The 19483-nt window shown below is 40.7% G+C and overlaps 2 protein-coding genes and 1 pseudogene across 2 annotated transcripts in view; 1 reads left to right on the top strand and 2 right to left on the bottom strand.

Annotated features, from left to right (window-relative positions):
* Positions 1–12578, bottom strand: part of lrp2a (low density lipoprotein receptor-related protein 2a) — a 46903-nt gene extending 34325 nt beyond the window's left edge. Inside the window, 19 exon segments of the mRNA XM_075479705.1 lie at positions 33–236; positions 425–565; positions 756–958; positions 1111–1317; positions 1727–1950; positions 3347–3516; positions 3993–4121; positions 4503–4622; positions 4732–4875; positions 5447–5563; positions 5692–5805; positions 5923–6033; positions 6439–6555; positions 6868–6990; positions 7375–7482; positions 12307–12427; positions 12429–12453; positions 12455–12549; positions 12552–12578. Coding sequence (XP_075335820.1) covers positions 33–236; positions 425–565; positions 756–958; positions 1111–1317; positions 1727–1950; positions 3347–3516; positions 3993–4121; positions 4503–4622; positions 4732–4875; positions 5447–5563; positions 5692–5805; positions 5923–6033; positions 6439–6555; positions 6868–6990; positions 7375–7482; positions 12307–12427; positions 12429–12453; positions 12455–12549; positions 12552–12578 — 2500 coding nt within the window.
* A 617-nt stretch (positions 12579–13195) lies between these two features.
* LOC142395973 (coiled-coil domain-containing protein 89) lies at positions 13196–17127 on the top strand. The gene is made up of 7 exons (XM_075478520.1): positions 13196–13201; positions 14366–14826; positions 14940–15070; positions 15151–15287; positions 15380–15456; positions 16849–16948; positions 17041–17127. Exons 1-7 carry the CDS (start codon positions 13196–13198, stop codon positions 17125–17127), a joined length of 999 nt encoding a protein of 332 aa, XP_075334635.1.
* A 187-nt stretch (positions 17128–17314) lies between these two features.
* Positions 17315–18808, bottom strand: LOC142395972 (ATP synthase F(1) complex catalytic subunit beta, mitochondrial-like; annotated as a pseudogene).
* Positions 18809–19483: the final 675 nt, after the last annotated feature.

Raw genomic sequence — 19483 nt, 5'->3', positions numbered from 1 at the left:
AAATCCTGCAAAGAAGCAGACAAAATACTCACTTGTCCCATCCACCTTCTGTTTATAAATAATGTCTTTGACTGTGTCAGAGAAGAAGATAGCATCATCTTCAGCACTAAAATCCACTCCAACAAAGTAGGAGGGCGATCCAGTGACAGGCAGGATGATGTCCTCCTGACTGGAGAGGTTAAAGGGGATCCCTCTCACGGCCAACTGGCTTGAGAACAGCAAAAACTGCCTCACAGCTGTAGGAAAGAAATTATTTATCCAAATTGGCCTGGCAGAATCCTCATGTCACAAGAAATGCTGGTTTTTGAACAGGTACGTTTTGGTAAACTTTTCCATCTTCTGGGTGCCATAAACACTTTAAACCTGGTTATATTCTGTGGCTGGTAACAAATCAAAACTGTTAAACAGGGAAATTTTCGCTTACCCAAACAGCGTTTGCCGTCTGCGTGTAGGTCATAGCCCATGCGACATTTGCAACGATAACCAAGTCCTCCATTGTCACTCCTGTGACTCAGAACACAGATCTGCTCGCATCCACCTCTGTCTGCACTGCAAGGGTTTGGCACTGGTGACACAAGGAAACAATCATAGAAATCAGTAAACATGTGAGATGAATTCTGATCTTTAAAAACACGAGCAGCTACATAGCAGAAAATCTAGGTATATTCATATCATACGGCTACAGGAAGGATAAAACTGTGAGCTAATTAAGGAGCACTCTGAAGAGAAAACATTTGACCCACTCGTGAACTTACCTTGAGGCTGTTTCAGCCGATGTATCACTGCTACTCCATGTGGAGTCTGAGACGTTCTGTAAACGACTTGAGGACTGCTGTCAGTGAACTTGTTTGCTTTCATCACAGCCATCTTGGTCCAGTCTGTGAAATAGACGTTGTGCTCAAACAGACTGACGCCAAATGGATGTGGGACCACAGCTCCTCCATGCACAACAGTTTTTCTATTAGAAAAAAAGGTTGAGAACATTAATTAATTGGAATAAAAATGCACAAACTGTATTCTCTGCATTTCTCACAGAATTCTAGGAAGTTACTGATTATCTAAAGTTTTTAAGATGTGTTCTTCTGGGGTAACAAAACAAGAAATATATACCTGTGCAGACCATCATATGTTGCAGTTTCAATGTAGTCATAGCGACTGTCAACCCAGTAGATGCGCTGAGCCTCTATGTCTAGTGTTATACCAGCAGGCCAGCCTAGTTTACTCCCAATAATCCCATAGCGATTGGTACCATCCATGAAGGCCCGCTCAAGGCCTGGTTGTCCATTTGTTGCCTCCCAATCTGAGAAAAACATATACCTGTGAAAGGAGGAAAAATGATTAAACTGTCAGTCTTAACTGAAGTATGACCCATACCATAGGAGAATCTATTAGAACCCTTCTCTTTTTTAATTAAATATAGCATCCACAGCAGGACATTATGTCTCCATGTGGGTGGCTGTGCATCCCACCAAAGAGCTGTATGTTAATTTAATTTCTGTGTAGCCACCTGGCTGTCCCTCTCTCTTGAACTACACTATTGGATTACAATGAGGGCCATCACTTACATTGCTTCTCACTAATCTACCCAGTGCAATCTGTTAATCTCACCCCCACCCCCCACCCCACCCCCATATTACTCAATGCCAATGGAGCACAACACACACTGAATGTGGGGATTGGGAATGGCTGGACAGATGAAAGGATGAACAGAGGGACATGTGCTTACCCGACAGTGGGGTCTACCGCCAGTCCTCTAGGGTTTCCGAGGTTTTCAGTGATGAGTGTGACCCGGTTACTTCCATCAAAGTCCACCATGTCAATCCTGTTGACGCTGGCCTCCACTACATACAGTTTATTGTTCACCCAGTCCACTGCCAAATTCTCAGGGTAGTCAACTGATACATTCAAAACCACCTGCACGTTGGAGCCGTCCATATGCACAGAAAACACCTGTACACAAAAGACACCATTGTTGTCAGAATATTACTCCTAAGGTGGTCAGTCTCAACAGATGTATAGGAAACGGTTGGGGGTTAATCTCACAAATTTTTGAGTATGTGCTCCCATGTCCATATTCACATTGAGACACTATTAGTTGGTGACCAAAGCAGAGAATTTTGTGTTACTAAAAAAAAACTGCAACTTTTGAAAGTAACCATTTTATTTCACTATTTCTGACTGTTGAAGCTTTGGTTGATTTTCTGAATATTTCTTTCCACGTAACAGACTATACACTCATGCACTAACTGAAACTGAAACCACTTGAGTGATAACCTTTGAGGTCAATGTACTGAGACAAGGTTTGTTTTATATAAGTACAGGAGAAACATTGTGCACGCAGGCATATAATTGCAGTTTTAAGACTGACTAGAAAAAATGTGAACTTAATCTTAAAAACATTTGCTCAAGATTAGTCTGTTATATATTAAAATCTGCAGGTGTGAATGCACAAGAAACTAAAAGAAACACAGTACAAAAGTAAGAAAAACACAAAGAGAGAGCATAATTGCTTGTTGCTTGTATTAATTTTCTGTCTTCTATGGTTGTTTGCTGAACCTTCTACTCTACAACTACGATGGGGCCAGTTTCTCAGACTGGAAGCCTTGGCACCATGCAGCCGGTTGGGGAAAGACTGCTTTTAGTAGCTTTGCTTCTTTTGAAACGAGATCCAGACATCTAAAAAGCAGGATTTTCAACTGACCTGTTTAAAGAGAAACTGAAGACGTGGAAATAGCCTAGTAGTTTAACCTTTCCGGTTGCATTCACATGCCCTGTTTGTGCTCTACCTACTTTTAATCTGACATGCTGCCATGGAGGTGGCTAATATAGACAGATGCCCTGTCAGAGATGTGTTCTAGCCTTTCAGCCAAGTGGCTGTACTTTAAACCAATGAGAAGCCCAGACGCAAGCTGAACAAAGACGTTTTAGCTAGCAAAAGAATGCATATAAATGGAGAGTTCCACTGAAAACAAATACAGCATGATTAGTTCGGACAAGATTGAGTTGCAAAAATTGCACCCTGGTATGTGGACTCCATACCAGCCTATCAGACAGGTTTCAAGATTAAGCCATTTGGATTCCATTACATATCTATTTCCCTTCATTATGAGCCAACCACTATGAGGCCAAGAGCAATCCCATTATTATGGTATCAATGTTGCTGATATTTTAAAGGATAACTGAAAGAATTTGGTCCTGGCCAGTGCCAGTCTAACTCAAGCATTTACATAAACAACAAACCGGTCTACTCCCCATCAAATATGATACTGTTTTGGAGCAGCAATGCCCTAAGACTGACATAGCGGAAAAAATAAATACTGTACTGAATACTGAAATTAATAAATACCTTATTTTGGATGGTATCTGTCCAGAAGATCATACGAAGATTGTAGTGGAAGTCCACCCCCACTGCAATCCCTCTGTTCTGTGAATTGACCACAGTTTGTAGATTGTTCCCATGGATGTCACCTATCAGTAAGTCTCTGCCATTAGAAAATATCAAGGAAGGAACTCCAGCTGCAAAGGAAACAAAATGCAAAAAAATGTACAACACAGCACAATGAAATCATGATCTTTGATCTTTGAACAGGAGTCTGACTTATTATAAAAACAATAATGGGTTTTTAAATGTACATTCGATACTAATATATCAATGGAAATTTACAGAATGTGGCTCATAATTCAGATCCCTGACTCAGACTAATCAAGGCAGACACTTTCAAGTCACTATCATTACACACTTCCCTTACTAAAGCTAAAGGCAAAAAGGTCAGCCTCTCAGTCAACACTCTTTCTATGCACCACAAAGGCAAGAGACTAACTAAAACAACATTTAGCACGCAACAATGCACCAGAAAGAAGTGCAGACACTCCATACAGAGGATGCCAAAAAGAAGAGGGGGTCTATGCTAATGCACCTCATTTGGATGGATCAGTCACACACTCACAATCTGAACATATTGTATGTAAGACAAACTGTGGAAGTGACTCACTTGAGGCATCAGCTCTACAGTATCTGTGCTGCTCCAGAACGTAGCCCTCTTGACAGCTGCAGCGATGGGAGCCAATCCGGTCCTCACACAGTTGGTCACACACGCCCCACATGGAGCAGTCATCAAAATCTTCAGTGTGATGGAATCAAAATCATAAAGATGAGGATTGAACACAACCGCAGTACGCAGCATTTAGATACACAGACAGTATATTTGATGTGTGCTGCTATGAACCTGAACCATTGATTGTGTTCTGATCAGGATGAAAATCTGGATGCAGCTTGTGCCAATGGGTTGTAAGTTCAAATATTATTTATTGCATTCCCTGACTAGGCACCATAGCTGTCAACAAACAACACTGATGTTCCACTCTCAGGTAGAAAACCATAAGTAACAGACTTAAAAGACTTTCTCAATATTGTAGCCCCTCCTTATTCCATCAACTGAGCAGAAGTAGAAAACATCTGTTTCACAGGAAAGCGTCATAAAATGTTATTGAAGGGTATATACCTATACATGTGCGGCTATCGTTGCTGCTGACAATGTATCCAGAAGGACAGGAACAAGTGCCTCCATCAGGGGAAGCATGACAGTGATGCTCACAGCTCAGAGAAGCACATCTCCAGATGCCTGACCAATGCAGAAACCAGACTGGTGATGAATATTCAACAGCAGCGCAGTTTATGTGAGATTATATGTGTACTTCACAGAGCATAACGATAGTAGTGATGGTACTAACTACAGTTGCGTCCAGCAGTGGTGTTAGTTTCATCCCCTCCCTCAGGACAGTCAGCCTTCCCATCACACAGCTTATCCATGGGAATACACAGACCAGTGGAAGGACAGGGCCATTCCCCCGGGTAGCACTCCCGTGGAACATTATCTGCAGGTAGGATATTTGAATCATTTTTAAAAATCTTACACACAGAAAAAGTAATCTAAAGAAGATGCAGCAGAGTTTTGCATGCCTTTTTTGAAACTGTTGCAAACAAAATCTAGTTAAGTGTTTGAGTTGTGTATTGAAAACAGGCAGCATTGTATCTAAAGGAATCTTGATCCTAAGAAAATTGTGACGAGCACATTGTCACTTTAAACTGATGCAGGGTAGTGGAGCACTGAGGGGGTCACGTGGGGGCTCAGAGGGCTTCTGCAGCCCATCATTTAAAAACACACACTCTTCACAGCCATGTGGAGGAATTCTAAAGCCCTTTGGGGGGGCCGCGCAATCTTGTGCCACAAAGAGGCATTTGAATAACACACTTAAAGGAGCGCAGGCATAGCGTCTTGCTAGTAGAAACCAACCATGGAGACCAAAGATTAATCAGGTTTCCACTGCTTCAGTTCTTAAGCATTTTAGGGCTTTTTTTACCAGCTAAATGTTTGAGGCCTCTGGTCCAAAAAGCAGCACAAAGTAACATAATACATACACTGAATTTGAAATACTGTACACATACCACAGCCTTTTTCATCTGCGTTATCCTCACAATCATCCTCTCCATCACAAAGCCAGACTTGGTGGATACAGCGGCCACTGGGACAAGTGAAGTAGTTTCCTCTACATGTGGGATATGCTGCACGTGAAGGCAAGAATGATATGTGTTTATCTGCCTAGACAACATTTAGAGCTGTTAAATTGAAAGTGTGGTTGGTCAAAAGACAAAAAGAAACGGGGGTTATACAGACAGGCAATAATACATACTGCAGTTTAGCTCATCACTTCGGTCTCCACAGTCATCGTCATGATCACAGACATAGCGGTGAGGAACACACAGTCCATTATGACATTGAAACAGGCCCGCATTGCAGTGCTGTGCTAAAGAAAACAGAACAGAAAGTTGACAAAAGAGATTTATTTGGTGATGATGTCATGCTTTTTGTTTCATTCAACAACTGTGAAGGGGTTTATTAGAAAAACAGACTGGCTGCTTACTGCAATTTGCCTCATCAGAGCCATCACGGCAGTCAAGTATGTGGTCACATCGCTGCGTCCGGTTGTAGCAGGCACCATTAGAACACCTCAACTGTGTACATTCGGGGTAATCTGTAAGATTAAACCATCATTAAGCCATCGTCATGCAGTCAAATCAGCCTGACAACTGTGCTCTTTCCAGCTTTTAACATGTGAAAAGCCCTGTGAATGAGAAGGATAACAGACTAAAATTTAAAAGCGCCACCATAAAAGCAGGAGTTGCCAAGGCATTCTTCATGCAATTGTGAGATTACACAGTGTGCAGTGCTGTGAGTCTACCATGTCGGCACAATAATGGCATTGCAGCTGAACTTCAGCTTGACTAATCCACCAAAGAATCTGCAATCAACCTCTGACAACAAGAAGCATATTGTGGCCTGTTCTGTCAGTCAGCGAGCCTCTTAATCTTAACAAATTGATTAAAATGCCACAGGAGCCTGACAAACAAAAAAGGAAACCACCCTAAAGAAGACTTACGGCAGTTTCTCTCATCAGATCCATCTGAGCAGTCTGCCAGGTGGTCACATCGGTATTCTCCTGGGATGCATGCTCCATTAATGCAGCTGAACTGACCACTGGTGCATGTCCTGCCAGCTGAGATCAAAAAGACAGGTGATTCAGCTATAAATAGCTAGATTTTTTTAATATACCTCTTATACGCAGTTCAAATTTCGTCTTCATGTATGGGTACTTTCAGACTTTTAAATTCCTAAATGTCCCAGAGACACACTTGTGGATCCATCTTTATGATCTTATTGTTCAAACACAGACACATCTAGTTTAGAATTACAGTAATTTAAATAATAGCAAATATTTCATGCAAAAGGATTTCATTAGTTGCAATATTTTAAATAAAACCTTCATAAGCTTAAACGAAGAGTTGCTCACGATATAAAACAAACTTACGGCAGTGCTGCCTCTCATCTGAGCCATCTTCACAGTCTTCCTCATCATCGCACACCCATACATCTGGGATACATTCGCCATCACTCAGGCACTGGAAATGACTGTCATCACATGTTACCTGAGCTGTCGGAATATACACAAACATGCCATTATTTACATAATCTTACTCAAATCCATCAGTACAAATCAAGTAGAGCACCTTAAAACAAATTCAAATTATTTACACTTTACTATCACATCCTTAGAAATGCTGCAGAGCTACATACAGCAAATATCAACAGCTGAAATATAAGAGTGCTTTTACTTTAAAGCACATTTAGCTCAGACTGCTTTTTTATTTTCTTCAAGAAATCACAATGCTATATTTTTTACTGTATTTTTTTTTTCTTTTACAAATACTATCATCCAGTTTGGAATGACTCTGACATCCAATAAACAATATTCCTAACATTGTAATCCTGTTAGATATTTATATTGATGAACAGCTTAACATAATAAGTAACTCACGGCAGTCGTGTTCATCAGAGTCATCTACACAGTCTGATGTCCCATCACAGTGCCATTCACCAGGTATACATCGGCCTGTCCCACAGCGGAACTGCCCCAATTCACATCCTGCACACAGTTAGTTCGTGTTCATTTTATAAAGATTCACCTTTTAATTTCAAGCTTTTTCTTGTCTCTCTTTTTGAACCTATTTATCATTCTATCAAAAAACTGAACTGCAAACATTTTGAAGAACTGCATAAAACATCTTTAATGAAGCACGTAGCGTGGAAAGGGGGGCAGGGAAACCTTCCACTGATGAGGCATTTTGTTAATAGCATTGACAAGCCTTGGAGACAAGCGTGCCAGCCATTCCACCGCCCCGACAGTTACACAACCTTCCCTGCGCTCTTCCCGAGCCTCCTTTTGATGTTCGCGCAGAGTGGCATCTGTAGAGATAAGGTACTGCAACTCTACCTTTCCTGACGCTTTCCAGGAGATTGATTCAGGCAGCATAGTTCAGAGGCAGAGCGCTCCATCATGCCCAATCAAATAGGAATGTGCAATTCTGATGGTCTCTTTGACAGCCTGATTCATGGTGCATGCTGCTCCTGTCCGGTCGGAAATGTAATTGGAATAAATAGTGGTACTGGGTGGTACCGCAACCATTTCAACCAAAATTCTTCACATAAAGAACTGGGAGGTGGTGATTGGTGGTGCATGCTTGGGGTCAGTGGTCTGTCTCTGTCCTGTCTTATCCAACATTTTGAAAACATTCTTCCTCCTTGATAAAATATCTTCCTACACTTGCAAAATGTTGGGATTACTTATCTGAACTCAAATGCTATGGCAACACTTAAATATGGCTCTACCTTTTCGGTATGATGGGTTGATTACAGGAAATTATAAAGACAAGCTGTGAATTTTTTGCTCTCTGCATGTGTGCACATTCATCTGAGGAAAGATACTGAAGATTAATTGCTCACAAGTCAAAAGCTCAAATGGTTAATAAATGCAGTGTGAGTGAGACATACATTATGTTTAGAGTCAAGGGTTTATCATCTCCTTATGTAATGTACTCTTTTAAAGATGGATCACTTCCACAACAGTTGAGGGGTCACTGCCTGTGCTACTGCACTCAAAGCCTTGAGTAGATTCTTGTCTCCAATTAATTTAACCTACAAACCACCAAACTGCTCCATAACAACCTCAGATAAGCAGGCTGCATATTTAACTCTGTCAGCTCCTGTTTTGGAAGAAAAGCCTTTTTTTCCTGCTCAGTTTACTAATGATAAAACTGCTCACAGTCTGCTAAAAACAGTAATCCGAGATGATTCAGCCTCATCTACACCCTAAAGAGTTTTGTGCTATAGTTGATATGAAGTACCTCTTCGCATTAATTCATTTAGTTTTTTGGGTTGATGATGGCAGTGTACTTTAATGGCTTAAATAAATTTAAAAAATACACTTTTTTTGGGGATTAACTTGATTTTTTTGTGTGTGTGTGTACAGCATCCTGTTAGCAAAAATAATTTATTTGCCAAGATAACAAGAGGTTCAGCCAATATACTCCAGCAAGACTTTTATTTCTTTTAAACAATTAAAAATCTGATAAAAATGTTCTTATTAAGAGCTAAGAAATATGCAGAAAATGGTAAAGTGAACAAAAAATTAAATAAACTATCCAAAATTTACTCTGGGAGAGATCAAGATGTGTACAGCCGCTATGCATGCAGACCTGGATCGACAACTTAAAACCACATACGCCCGGAAGAAACCAATCTGCCGAGGCTTTCAAACGCAGCCAGTGTTTCCTGACAGCATTACCTCTGGGAAAGGTGACAGATACACTGAAGCTGAACCTTTTAGCAGCACGGTTCTTCCATGTGACGGTTCTTCTTACATTCTGAAAAGCTCGACTCTGTAACTTTTCCTTAATCCTCGAATTTCTGCCTTCAGCGTGGTAAAGTCACAGTTTGACTATGTCAATCAATATGAGCGAAGGTGAAAGCAAAGCTGAATAGCTCAAATCCGCATTTGGAGATGTTTAGTCTGAGTCTGGTAATCAGTGTTTTCTATTACTGTTTAAGCTAAGTCTTTTGTGTAATTTAATGTTTTCCTTTCCCTTAATTAGCAACTTAAACCCACAGCAGGAGAGAGCACTGCCCTATCTGTGCAAGAAGATAAGGATGCCCTGCTATTGCCCAACAAAGAAAGCAGTCGAGGAATTTTCATTAGAATGAAGCACCCAAAACGCCTTAAACCCCACTGTGAAGTTACAATGGTACAAAAGAAGTGCCAGCAGGGATGCAAACTCATAACTAGAAGTGTCACCCTAAAAAGTCATTTTTAGAGGTGGACAGTAGAAATAAAAGTACAGAAAGGGCTTACTCCCTGCTTCGGTAAAAAAAAAAAAAAAAAATTAACGCAAAAGGCCCCACCTTTCAGCGTTCCATTAAGAAAACACCTGTCTGCTGCCATTAAAACAACTCTTTCTTGTCATGTAAAAGACGTGTCCAAGCTTTCATCAATGCTGTCTTGTTTTGGCGCAACCCTCTGCATTCAATGAATGCGTGTAGAGAAAAGTTGAGAAAACGGCTGCTGGCAGCATTAGACGCAGGACCCGTCCATGCTGTCAGAGCAAAGTGCTGCTGGCTATTTCATATGGAAATCAATGCAGCAGAATGCAGTCAATTGCCAAACAAGTGACTTTGGCTCTCAGTGCTACACTCAAAGGCAGCTAAAACCCGTGGGTAGTGGGCAGTGGCATGGGAGCAAAAGGGAGGCATAACTGAAAGGAATAATCTGGTTAGAATTGAGGAATATTCAACTGATTAGTGAATGCCATAACAAAAGAATTCTAAATTAAGATGTCACAATGCAATGCCATTGCTACTGGACGATTTATTTATCCTCCGTACAGTGAGTCACAACTCACCAGAAGTTGGTTAGGAGTTAAACTCCATACTTAGTGTCCTTAACGCACGTAGACTGAAGGAGTTACAAAAGGATTTGCTCTCGATTTGCGTCTACTGTGTTCCAGTTTCTAAGGTACTGTTACTGTTGCACAAGGATTTAGGCTCCTCACACACCGGAAAGAAGCTGGCATGCGCAAGGTTTTATATGCACGTGCTGGCCTTGAAAAGTTTTAACACAAAAGAAATACATTCTTATCGTTTGCATTTCAGACTCAAACTAAATATAGATTTTGTCAAATGAAGATAGATCAGGCTCCACAGAAAAACACTGACAAACATGATGCTTGTTATATCTTTTTTTTCATTCCACATGATGGAAAAAAAATAAATAAATCACTAAATATCCCTCGTATTTCATTAAAGGAAAAAAAAACTTTAAACTCCTCTAATTCATAACGCCTACTGTGCACTTTGTGTGTTATCATCACTGGCTAATAATTAATTGGAAAAAACTATTTCATTTACTAACTTAACATGTCTAGTACAGCACAATTTTAAAAGGGTAGTTAACGAATAAACCAGCATCATGAAATCTCCTCAAACTGTCACATTAGCCATTAATGCTGGTGTAAGCATTCGGGAACAGTATCAATCTCAAGGTCTGGATAATGTGCTCCAGAGGGCCATAGAAGAAACAATTATCAAACTAAAGGATTTTTGTGGAGGATCAAGCAGAGATTAGAGAAAGTACCCTTCCCCCTCGTAGTAAAACAGCATGAAGTACTACCAATTTTCCACACTTAAGTGAAACTTCCTAAAAATCTGACTCACACACATTCAGGAAGAGCATGATACTCATATAGAGGTACATCATGGATTCAGAATCTGGGTTAAAGATGAATACGCTTGATTTAAGCTGGTTTCGTTGCATTTCGTTAATCCTGACAAATGCCAGGTTAATGATAAATGTGAACATGCTGACAAAGTCAGATGACGGTTTAAGTTAAGTCATCACTTTGTACACTTTAGCTGTCATCAGTAAGATTTAATCTACAACCTGTGTAGCTGTCCTGAATCAAAGGAAATGCCAAGTCAATTTCTAAATTGCTATAGCTACAGTGTCAACACAGTTACATTGTCCTTTTGGTGTCTGCCCATACTTTCTGTTTTTCTATGCCTGTAAGGCAGTGAGGAAATATGTTGGATATTTCATAATGAATAAGAAAGCAGTAGCAGGGACTACATTTTCTACATTTTCCCCCCTAAACGCTGTACTGCTCCTTCGGTAGAAATGATTCCATTCTGCAGCAGCTGCAGTGTAATTAGTTGCTTGATTCACACTAAGGAGCTTACATACTAAGGGTTGAGCAAAAAGAAAGCAGATTACAATTTGAGAAGCAGGATCTAGCCGGGCTACAAACACAACAGACAAGCATGAGACTCTCACATATAAAGAGCAGTGTCTGAGCATTCTGACTCTCTCCATTTACATTAGAAAATAAAGGTCCTCCTCAAGCCAGGATCAAGAAGTGAGGGAGAAGTTTGTAAAATCTGCTGCCCTGTATGAGATTTGTACCAGCAGCTCTCAGTCCTCACAGATTGCCTGTAAGTCACATGCTCCTTTCTGTTACCTAGCAACAGTAAAGCTCAGGCAAAAGTTCCTCAAGAGAACTTCCAATCTGTCTGAGGAAGGCTTTGTGCTCAACCTTTAAAGTAATACTATGAGGTAAAACATTTAGCTCTGCTGCCAGATTTACTTAGTGGCTGCATTAAAAAAAAAAAATTCCAGAACTCATTGTTTGCTCCCATTAAAGCAGGGGCCTTTTGGATTATTTAAGTTATTTCCATCTTTTCTGCTGATTTACCTCCCAGTTTGTATTTCAGCGACAGTTCAGCTTGATGTGCCCTGTTTGGTATTGATGAGCAACAAGTGCAACGGGTGAATCACTTGTAACACTGCGGCTCCTCAATGAATCCTTCAGCTATGTGCACTGAAAAAAAAAGTCATTCAACAAAGAGAAGAAAAACTACTTACCCTCAGTGTGGCACCATCTAACACAGCATATGAAGACGAAAAAGAGTTTAAGTAGCAGTGCTCTCCACATTCTGGCTGGTCCGTCCAGCTCCGCTGTGCAGATGGAGGAGCTGTTGGGACTGAGGCTGGGATGCTGTTGCTTTCCTCTGTCTTTCTTGGCCCGCTAGTTGATGAAAAGGGGCGTGCACAAAGGCCAGGACTACCGCTCCCCCAACCCGACTTCGTCCCTCTGAATAAATCCCCCCCCGGCCCAGGAATCTGCATAATGCCATGCAGGTCCGACTTGTCCCCAGTCCCAGTAATTTTACACTCTCAGCAGGCTGTCGCTGTGGTTTTTTTTTTTTGGTTTTCTTTTACCCGCTCTTGGTAACTGAAGTGAGCGGATCAATGGAAGAATGTGACAATTGGGGTTCCATTAATAACATAAAATAAATGCAAAGAGAGTTTTTAGGGCTTACTAAAAACAAGCCCATTATTGACTTATTATTAAACTCTGACAAATTAAGGTGACAAAAAAAAGAAAATTATATTATTTCGAAGGTGCAACATTAGAGCAGGATTTAAGTATTTAAGCCAATCCTTCCACCACGGTCTTAACAAGCTGCTTCTTTGCAGTTCTGGCCAGCTCATAAAAAGCGTATTATCGCCATCTTGTGGCCAATTGGCGGAACTTACATCGCACCTGCCGCTATTGCGACACACAAGAAGGGTATTGGTTGCCATTGGCGACCGAGCAACGTAAACTTAACGAGGATTCCGTGAAATAAAGTTGAATCCAGTTTTGGGGAAATTAGCTAGAGTTGGTTAACAAGTTTTTCTGTAGCATACCATCATTATGGCAACTCCACAGAGAAATGCAGCGGATTCCTTGAAGGGGGAGGGCAGGAACATGGAGGTATGCAAAAAAATCGAAATGGATAAATCAGTTTTCTGGAAGCCTTCTCAAATTATTCATAAATTACCTTTTGCTACTATCCTTTCTCCCCACAGAGCTTAACAATGAATATTCTCTAAAAAGGAGCATTAAAAATTATATTCAAAGTATATAAATTATTTTAAAACTCTTAAAATTAAGAGTTTTAACAAACTTAATTGAAATGAACTAAATGTTCAATAGAAGTTTACTTAACCCAGACTAAATGTGGGAAACCTTTTTTTCTGCATTACAGCTATTGAATAATTACTTAAGGGCCGAAGGTGTTGGGGTCCTGCTTGAAGTGTTGATAATTCATTCTAGTCACAGAAACAATTACAATGAGACAAAGAGACCGAAAATGCCCCCAACAAGTCTCCTAAGAGGGAAACTGGCTTTAAGAAAAACTTAAATTAACCAGCTGACATCACCAGCCACAGTTAGAAACCTGAGGTCAAGCACAAAGACCCCATCAATGACAAAGAGCACCAACTGAATTATTCGAGACATCTTCAAAGATACTCCAAATGATTTCAAGCAGCTCCAAAATTACTCGAGACAGCAACAAAAAAAAAACTCAAAACTGTCACAGTCTCATAAAGAAAAAGAATGACAACACACAACCACTGAGACTCGAACTACCACAAAACAGTAACTATATGACTCAAAGCAAATATTGCAGAGACTCCAGCTAAAGGGATTCCAGTTTGAGTGTGGAGAAATATCATTTGTCACAAGAAATTCGATGTCTTTGTGGCTTTGAAATTCCTTACACTTACACTTACAGCCCTAACAGCAAGAGGGTTCCTGATCTGAATCCCGACCTGGGTCTGTCTGGGTACATTTAGCATATTTTCCCTTTGCATGTATGGGTTCTCTATGGGTACTCCGGCTTCCCACCATCTAAAAACATGCATGTTAGGTTATTTGGTGATTCCAAAATGTGCGTAGGAGGGATTGTGTGCGTGTGGAGTTGTTTGTCTAGTTTGTCTCTGTGTTGGTTCTGTGATGGACTGCGCAATGGTTGCAAGGATAGTCTCCAACCCCTACCGTGACCCTGAATTTCAGTAAACAGGTACAGAAAATGACTGAATGGATGGAGTTGCTGTCATGTTTTAATACAGGGTGTCTTTCTTTTGTTTCCAGCATAAGGACAGTTGTCAGAAGTCACCTGAGATTCCTGTAGAGGACTTAGCAGAAAGACAGATGCTGCGGACCAGGATAGATGAACAATCCAGTTTGATCTGCGTACTGAAGCACAGAGCAGATGAAACGCTTCTACGATATCAAGCCCGGCAGAAAATCAACGCTGAGCTTGAAGACCAAGTAGCTCACCGAGAGAAAGAACTGGACATCGAAAGAAACAGAGCAGAGATGTTAAAAAAAAGGTTCACCGATTTAGCTGCCAACAACCAAGCAATCATTTCTTTCATGAAAGAGCACAAAAGCCAGAACGACCGGTTAAAGCTGGAAAACGAGCGGCTACAGTCGGAGAACGATTCACTGTTTTCCCAAAAGTTACATGACAGGGAAGTGATAGTTCAAAAACTCACGCAAGAATTAAAGCTGCTGCGGGAGGAAAATATGAACAAGGAAAATGAATACAGGTAAACTTCTCAAACTCATTCACCAATAACACATAAAGTTTGACACTGTTATTGATAGTTATTATATGGATAATTGTACTGATCGTTTGCATCATATTCCATTAATAATAAAGGATGAAATTAGCTGGATGTGAGTCAGAACTCAGAGAGCAGGCACTTCAGCATAAAGCTGAGGAGACATCACTACTCAGTCAGCTGCGTGATGCTCATCAACAACACAAAAATGTTATGGAAATGTGCGAAGGTATGTAAAGTAACTGGATATTTATTACTCTTTGTATTGCCACAAATACAGCTGTAAACCTGTAACCTTTTCATCATCAGATTTGAAGCTGAAGGTAGAGGACGCTAAAGAACAGCATGCTTTGAAAGAAGTCAACATGAAGGAAAGCGTAACAAACCTCACCAAAGAGAAGGATAGATTACTGAGTCTTTGTATGGAAAGAGGCAAAGCAATACAGGTGAATAAAGAATCATTTGTGGTCAACACATTTGCACAGAGTGCGTGCAATTTGGAGGCTGCATTAACATATTAAGTGGTCTTCAAACACAGGAGAAGCAAGATGAAATCCAGCAGCTGGAGACAAAATGGAGAGAGGAGAAAAAAGCCCGGATTGAGGCCCAGGACAGGTAATTTGTGGACCAGTAATGTTCGTATCAAATGGAGCCTCTCTTGTGGTAGTGTTGGGGGAAAAAATGTGCTATGTGGTCACGAGTAATTAAATCAGCTGGTACAGTATCATGGCATCAACATCAATACCTTGTGGCCCCTGGTTAGTGAGGCGATGGAATGATTAACTCCAGTAACTTAAAGTGCCGACTCTCAGATTTATTTTGAGGGTATTATTTAGATCAAAATTCGAATAAAAGGTTTAGAAATTGTAACGAGCTCTGTAATACATTGATCCGTTTTAAAGAGCTAAAATGTAACTGTAGTCTATTCCCTTATTTCGTCATCAGTTAAAGCTGCCCGATGATGAACTCTACGACATTAAAAGGTCTATATGTCCACAGAAGAGAACAGTGGTGAATGATCGCAACATCCTTTCCATGTAAAGAAAAACAGCTTCACAACATCCTGCTTAGCAAAGATCACTTTCCCAGAGGTAGCCATGTCATTATCCATGTCTGCCGTAAAGAGAAGACTTTACAATAGCAAATAGAGGGTTCACCATAAGGTGGAAACTATTTATAAATCTCAAGGATAGAAAAGTTAGATTAAGTTTTGCCAAAAACACCTTGGAAACAAATAGTCCTGGAACAATATTCTGTGGACAGATGAGACTGAGATCAGCACGTACCTCGAGTAATGGGAGATGTCTTGAAAAGGTTGGGAATGGCTCACGATTTGTAAAACATGGAGGAAGTGTGAGGGTTAAAGGCATGCATCACTTCCAGCGGTCACTGGTGTTTATTAATGATGTGACAGAAGCATTCAGCATTCTGCACACAGTATATACCATGCTGAGTGCTTAGATTCAGCAGACAGATGCTATTATAGGAGAACGGACGCTGCTCTTCTGCACATGTTGTCAAAGACTCAAACACTTTCTGCTGAAGTAAGCCAAAAGTTTTGAGTGTGAAATGGAATATTTCCCAGTCCCAGTGGCTGAGTCAATCTCCTTATCTAAATCTGATTGTGCTGCATTTAAACTGTGACGTTGGACAGTTTACCATCTTCATCAAGCTGGAGCTGAAAGGATCTGGGACAATACATGGCTGGAATTAAGCACTTAAAAAATGTAATTTTCCATGTGTTTGGTAAAGCATCCACTTTCATCCATTGCGTATCTTAAGTTTTACTAACGCCTTTTACTTTGCAGCAACAAAACGGACAACCATCCCACAGGTACCTCCTGCAGATCGATGTCACTTGAAAAGTCATGCAGTAATAAATTTTGGGCCTAAACTTAATTATCTCATTGACACACCGTATTATTTTCCCCACTAGTGTCCCCAGGGGGATGCTTTTGTCACTGAACTGCTGAATGTAATAAGTCAATTAAAGGTGCCTTTCTTCAGGTTTGAACTGGAGGCCGAAACTGTAAATGCAGACGAAAGAGTCAAGTCTCTTCAGGCTGCTCTCAATGAATCCTTCACAAACTTTCAGAAGCTGAACAAGGTTGGTTTCCATTTGCAATATTAAAATGAGAGAATATAGTTTACTCATTTCAGGCTGTGTGAACATGCTCCACTTCTTGTCTTATTTTATAGGATTTAGATGCCTTCAAGGAACACAGTGCCAACCTCCTCACACAAGAGAGGGACTTAAATAAGAAACTTCGCCACGTGATTGGCTAAACTTTAGTATTATTCATGTGCCACGGCAGGTTTTCTTACCTATTTCAATAAAAAGCAAATACCTTTCAGCAAGAACGTTTACTCACTGAATGCGAACAAACACTGAGATAATACAAAAAAACTTTTATATCACAATGTTTTATTTAATCTTTACCTCTCCTGGGAAACAGGAACACAGCACACATACCTAGCATGTACACATGCACGCAACACAGTCAACACCAGCACCACCACACAGACCTGAAGGAACAACTCGCTCAATAAGAAACGACCATGAACGCCTGAGCGATAACTTAAAAAAAATAATGAAATAATTCACAAGCCAATCTTTCCAGCCTCGGCGTAAGGGGCCAGCAGATCAACGTCTTTGATGCCAGTCACCAGGATCTCCTGCTCAGCTCTCAGGTCTGTGAACTGAGCATGAATAGGAGCAGTCCTGCAAGACAATTGTTTATTTTCAGCATCCTAATTTCATGGATGGGATGATGATGTTTTATTGTTTTTTATACATGCTAGTTTCTTAAATGAGTAAAGTGTACAAAAGTTAAGGGAAGTTACATTGTATTGAGTGAAATATTTATACTTTACTGGGCTTAGATTGTTCAGGACAGCTTGAAAAGTAAACATGCTCAGTATCCCAGTCTTATTAATACTCACTGTTACTTATGGGACCCCTCTCATCAATGGGCTCTCAAATCACATTCATAATCCTGCCCAAGGTCTCAGGGCCAACGGGAATCCTGATGGGGGCTCCGGTGTCCAGAACCTGCTGACCACGGACAAGTCCCTCTGTGCCATCCATGGAGATCGTCCTGACTGTGTTTTCACCTTTTTGAACACACAAAGATGGACGGTAAGGACGAACATCCAAACAGGCTTAATGCTCACAGAGGTGCTGAATGAGGCTTCAGCTCTGGGATCACATCGGCACACTCACCTGTGCTTCGCCACCTCAAGCACCAGCCTGCTCTCCCGGCCAGCCACCTCCAATGCATTAAGAATGGGAGGAAGGCCTTCATCAAACTGAACATCCACCACAGCATCGATCACAGCCACAATGCGGCTGTTGGCCAAAGCAACCTGAGCAGCTGGGGCAGCATAACACCTGCCTGAAAGGACAGTGACATCAATGACAACAGCAATTAACGTAGGGGCGACCTGCATAGATGCCACATAAATGATTGTATGCATATTATGTACATTTCACCCAGAAGACGCACAACTAAAAATGTACTTCCTCATTTTGATATTCAATGGCAGTATTGTTCTTATTTAATTTGGACTGCGGGCTGAAAAGTTTAAAGCAGTGTGTGAAGACTTGCACTAAGTTACTTAGGAAGGTAGGAAGGTCATTGATCAGAGACACAATACTAATAAATGTCTGGCGCTACGACATCTAATTTAGGCTAAAATATGAACAAATAAGTGGATATGTTCAATTCTAGTTGCCTTAATTAACTTTTAAATATCCCTGCTTATCTCAAATGATATACCTTGCTGAGAGGCTGTGGCACCACTGAACACACAACCATTTGAGTTGGAGACAAGCCACAACATTTGAAGTCGGTCACAGATTAAAAGTGTCTTCACTTACTCCTATAAAGTGGTCTGATGGGGAGTTGACACCAGGCTTTAAAGCCTGCAGAGCCCCGCTGCAGCACCGTGCCACACCACCCAGCATGGCTGAGATTGCTGAAGGTGAGGGCACTGTCAGATACCGCTGAACCAGCTTGCTGAGCATGCGCGTTCTGTCCGGTTCTTTCAACACCCTGATGCACCACAAGAGGGCAACAAAGATCAGTCTTAAGTCATGTCGGGTTTCCGTTTAACTGATTGGAAATGCTTCAGAAGTGTTAATAACAGGAAGAACATTATGAAATGTAACACAGTAACAAGTGTTGTTTTCTAAATATTGTATTTACATAATAATTTGCCATTTTTTAAAATCACGTATAAAGTATTCCCGACTTCCTGCTTTTTATCCCAAAGGGATTCAACTCAACATCTAAAATGAGATGCAAAAAAGACAGAATTTAGGAAAGGTAAAACAAAGATTTTAATCTAAAAGAAGCTAAGTGAAATAAAGCCTAACAAATGTAACTTTTATGAAAACTTCTACGAAGAGAGGTTTTGGATTTCCTCATTCCAGCTGGTTGAGGTACATCCACCTTTCCTGAGCCTGAGATTTTTTGGATGGAAGTTCCTTTTCTGTTGTGCTTTGTTTTTTCTCTCCTCCGTCTCCAAGTGGTCAAAAGGGATTCACTGTCTTTTTCTCTAAAGTATTTCACAGTTGTGACCTTAATGGAGAGCAGAGATTACTTCATTTTGAATATTTTAGATGTAGCTGCCTTTTTAT

Source organism: Odontesthes bonariensis, chromosome 12, assembly GCF_027942865.1.
Source record: "Odontesthes bonariensis isolate fOdoBon6 chromosome 12, fOdoBon6.hap1, whole genome shotgun sequence".
In the NCBI taxonomy this organism is placed as follows: Eukaryota; Metazoa; Chordata; class Actinopteri; order Atheriniformes; family Atherinopsidae; genus Odontesthes; species Odontesthes bonariensis.
Note: the sequence above shows the minus strand (reverse complement) of the source record. Positions and strands in the feature narration are given on the sequence as shown.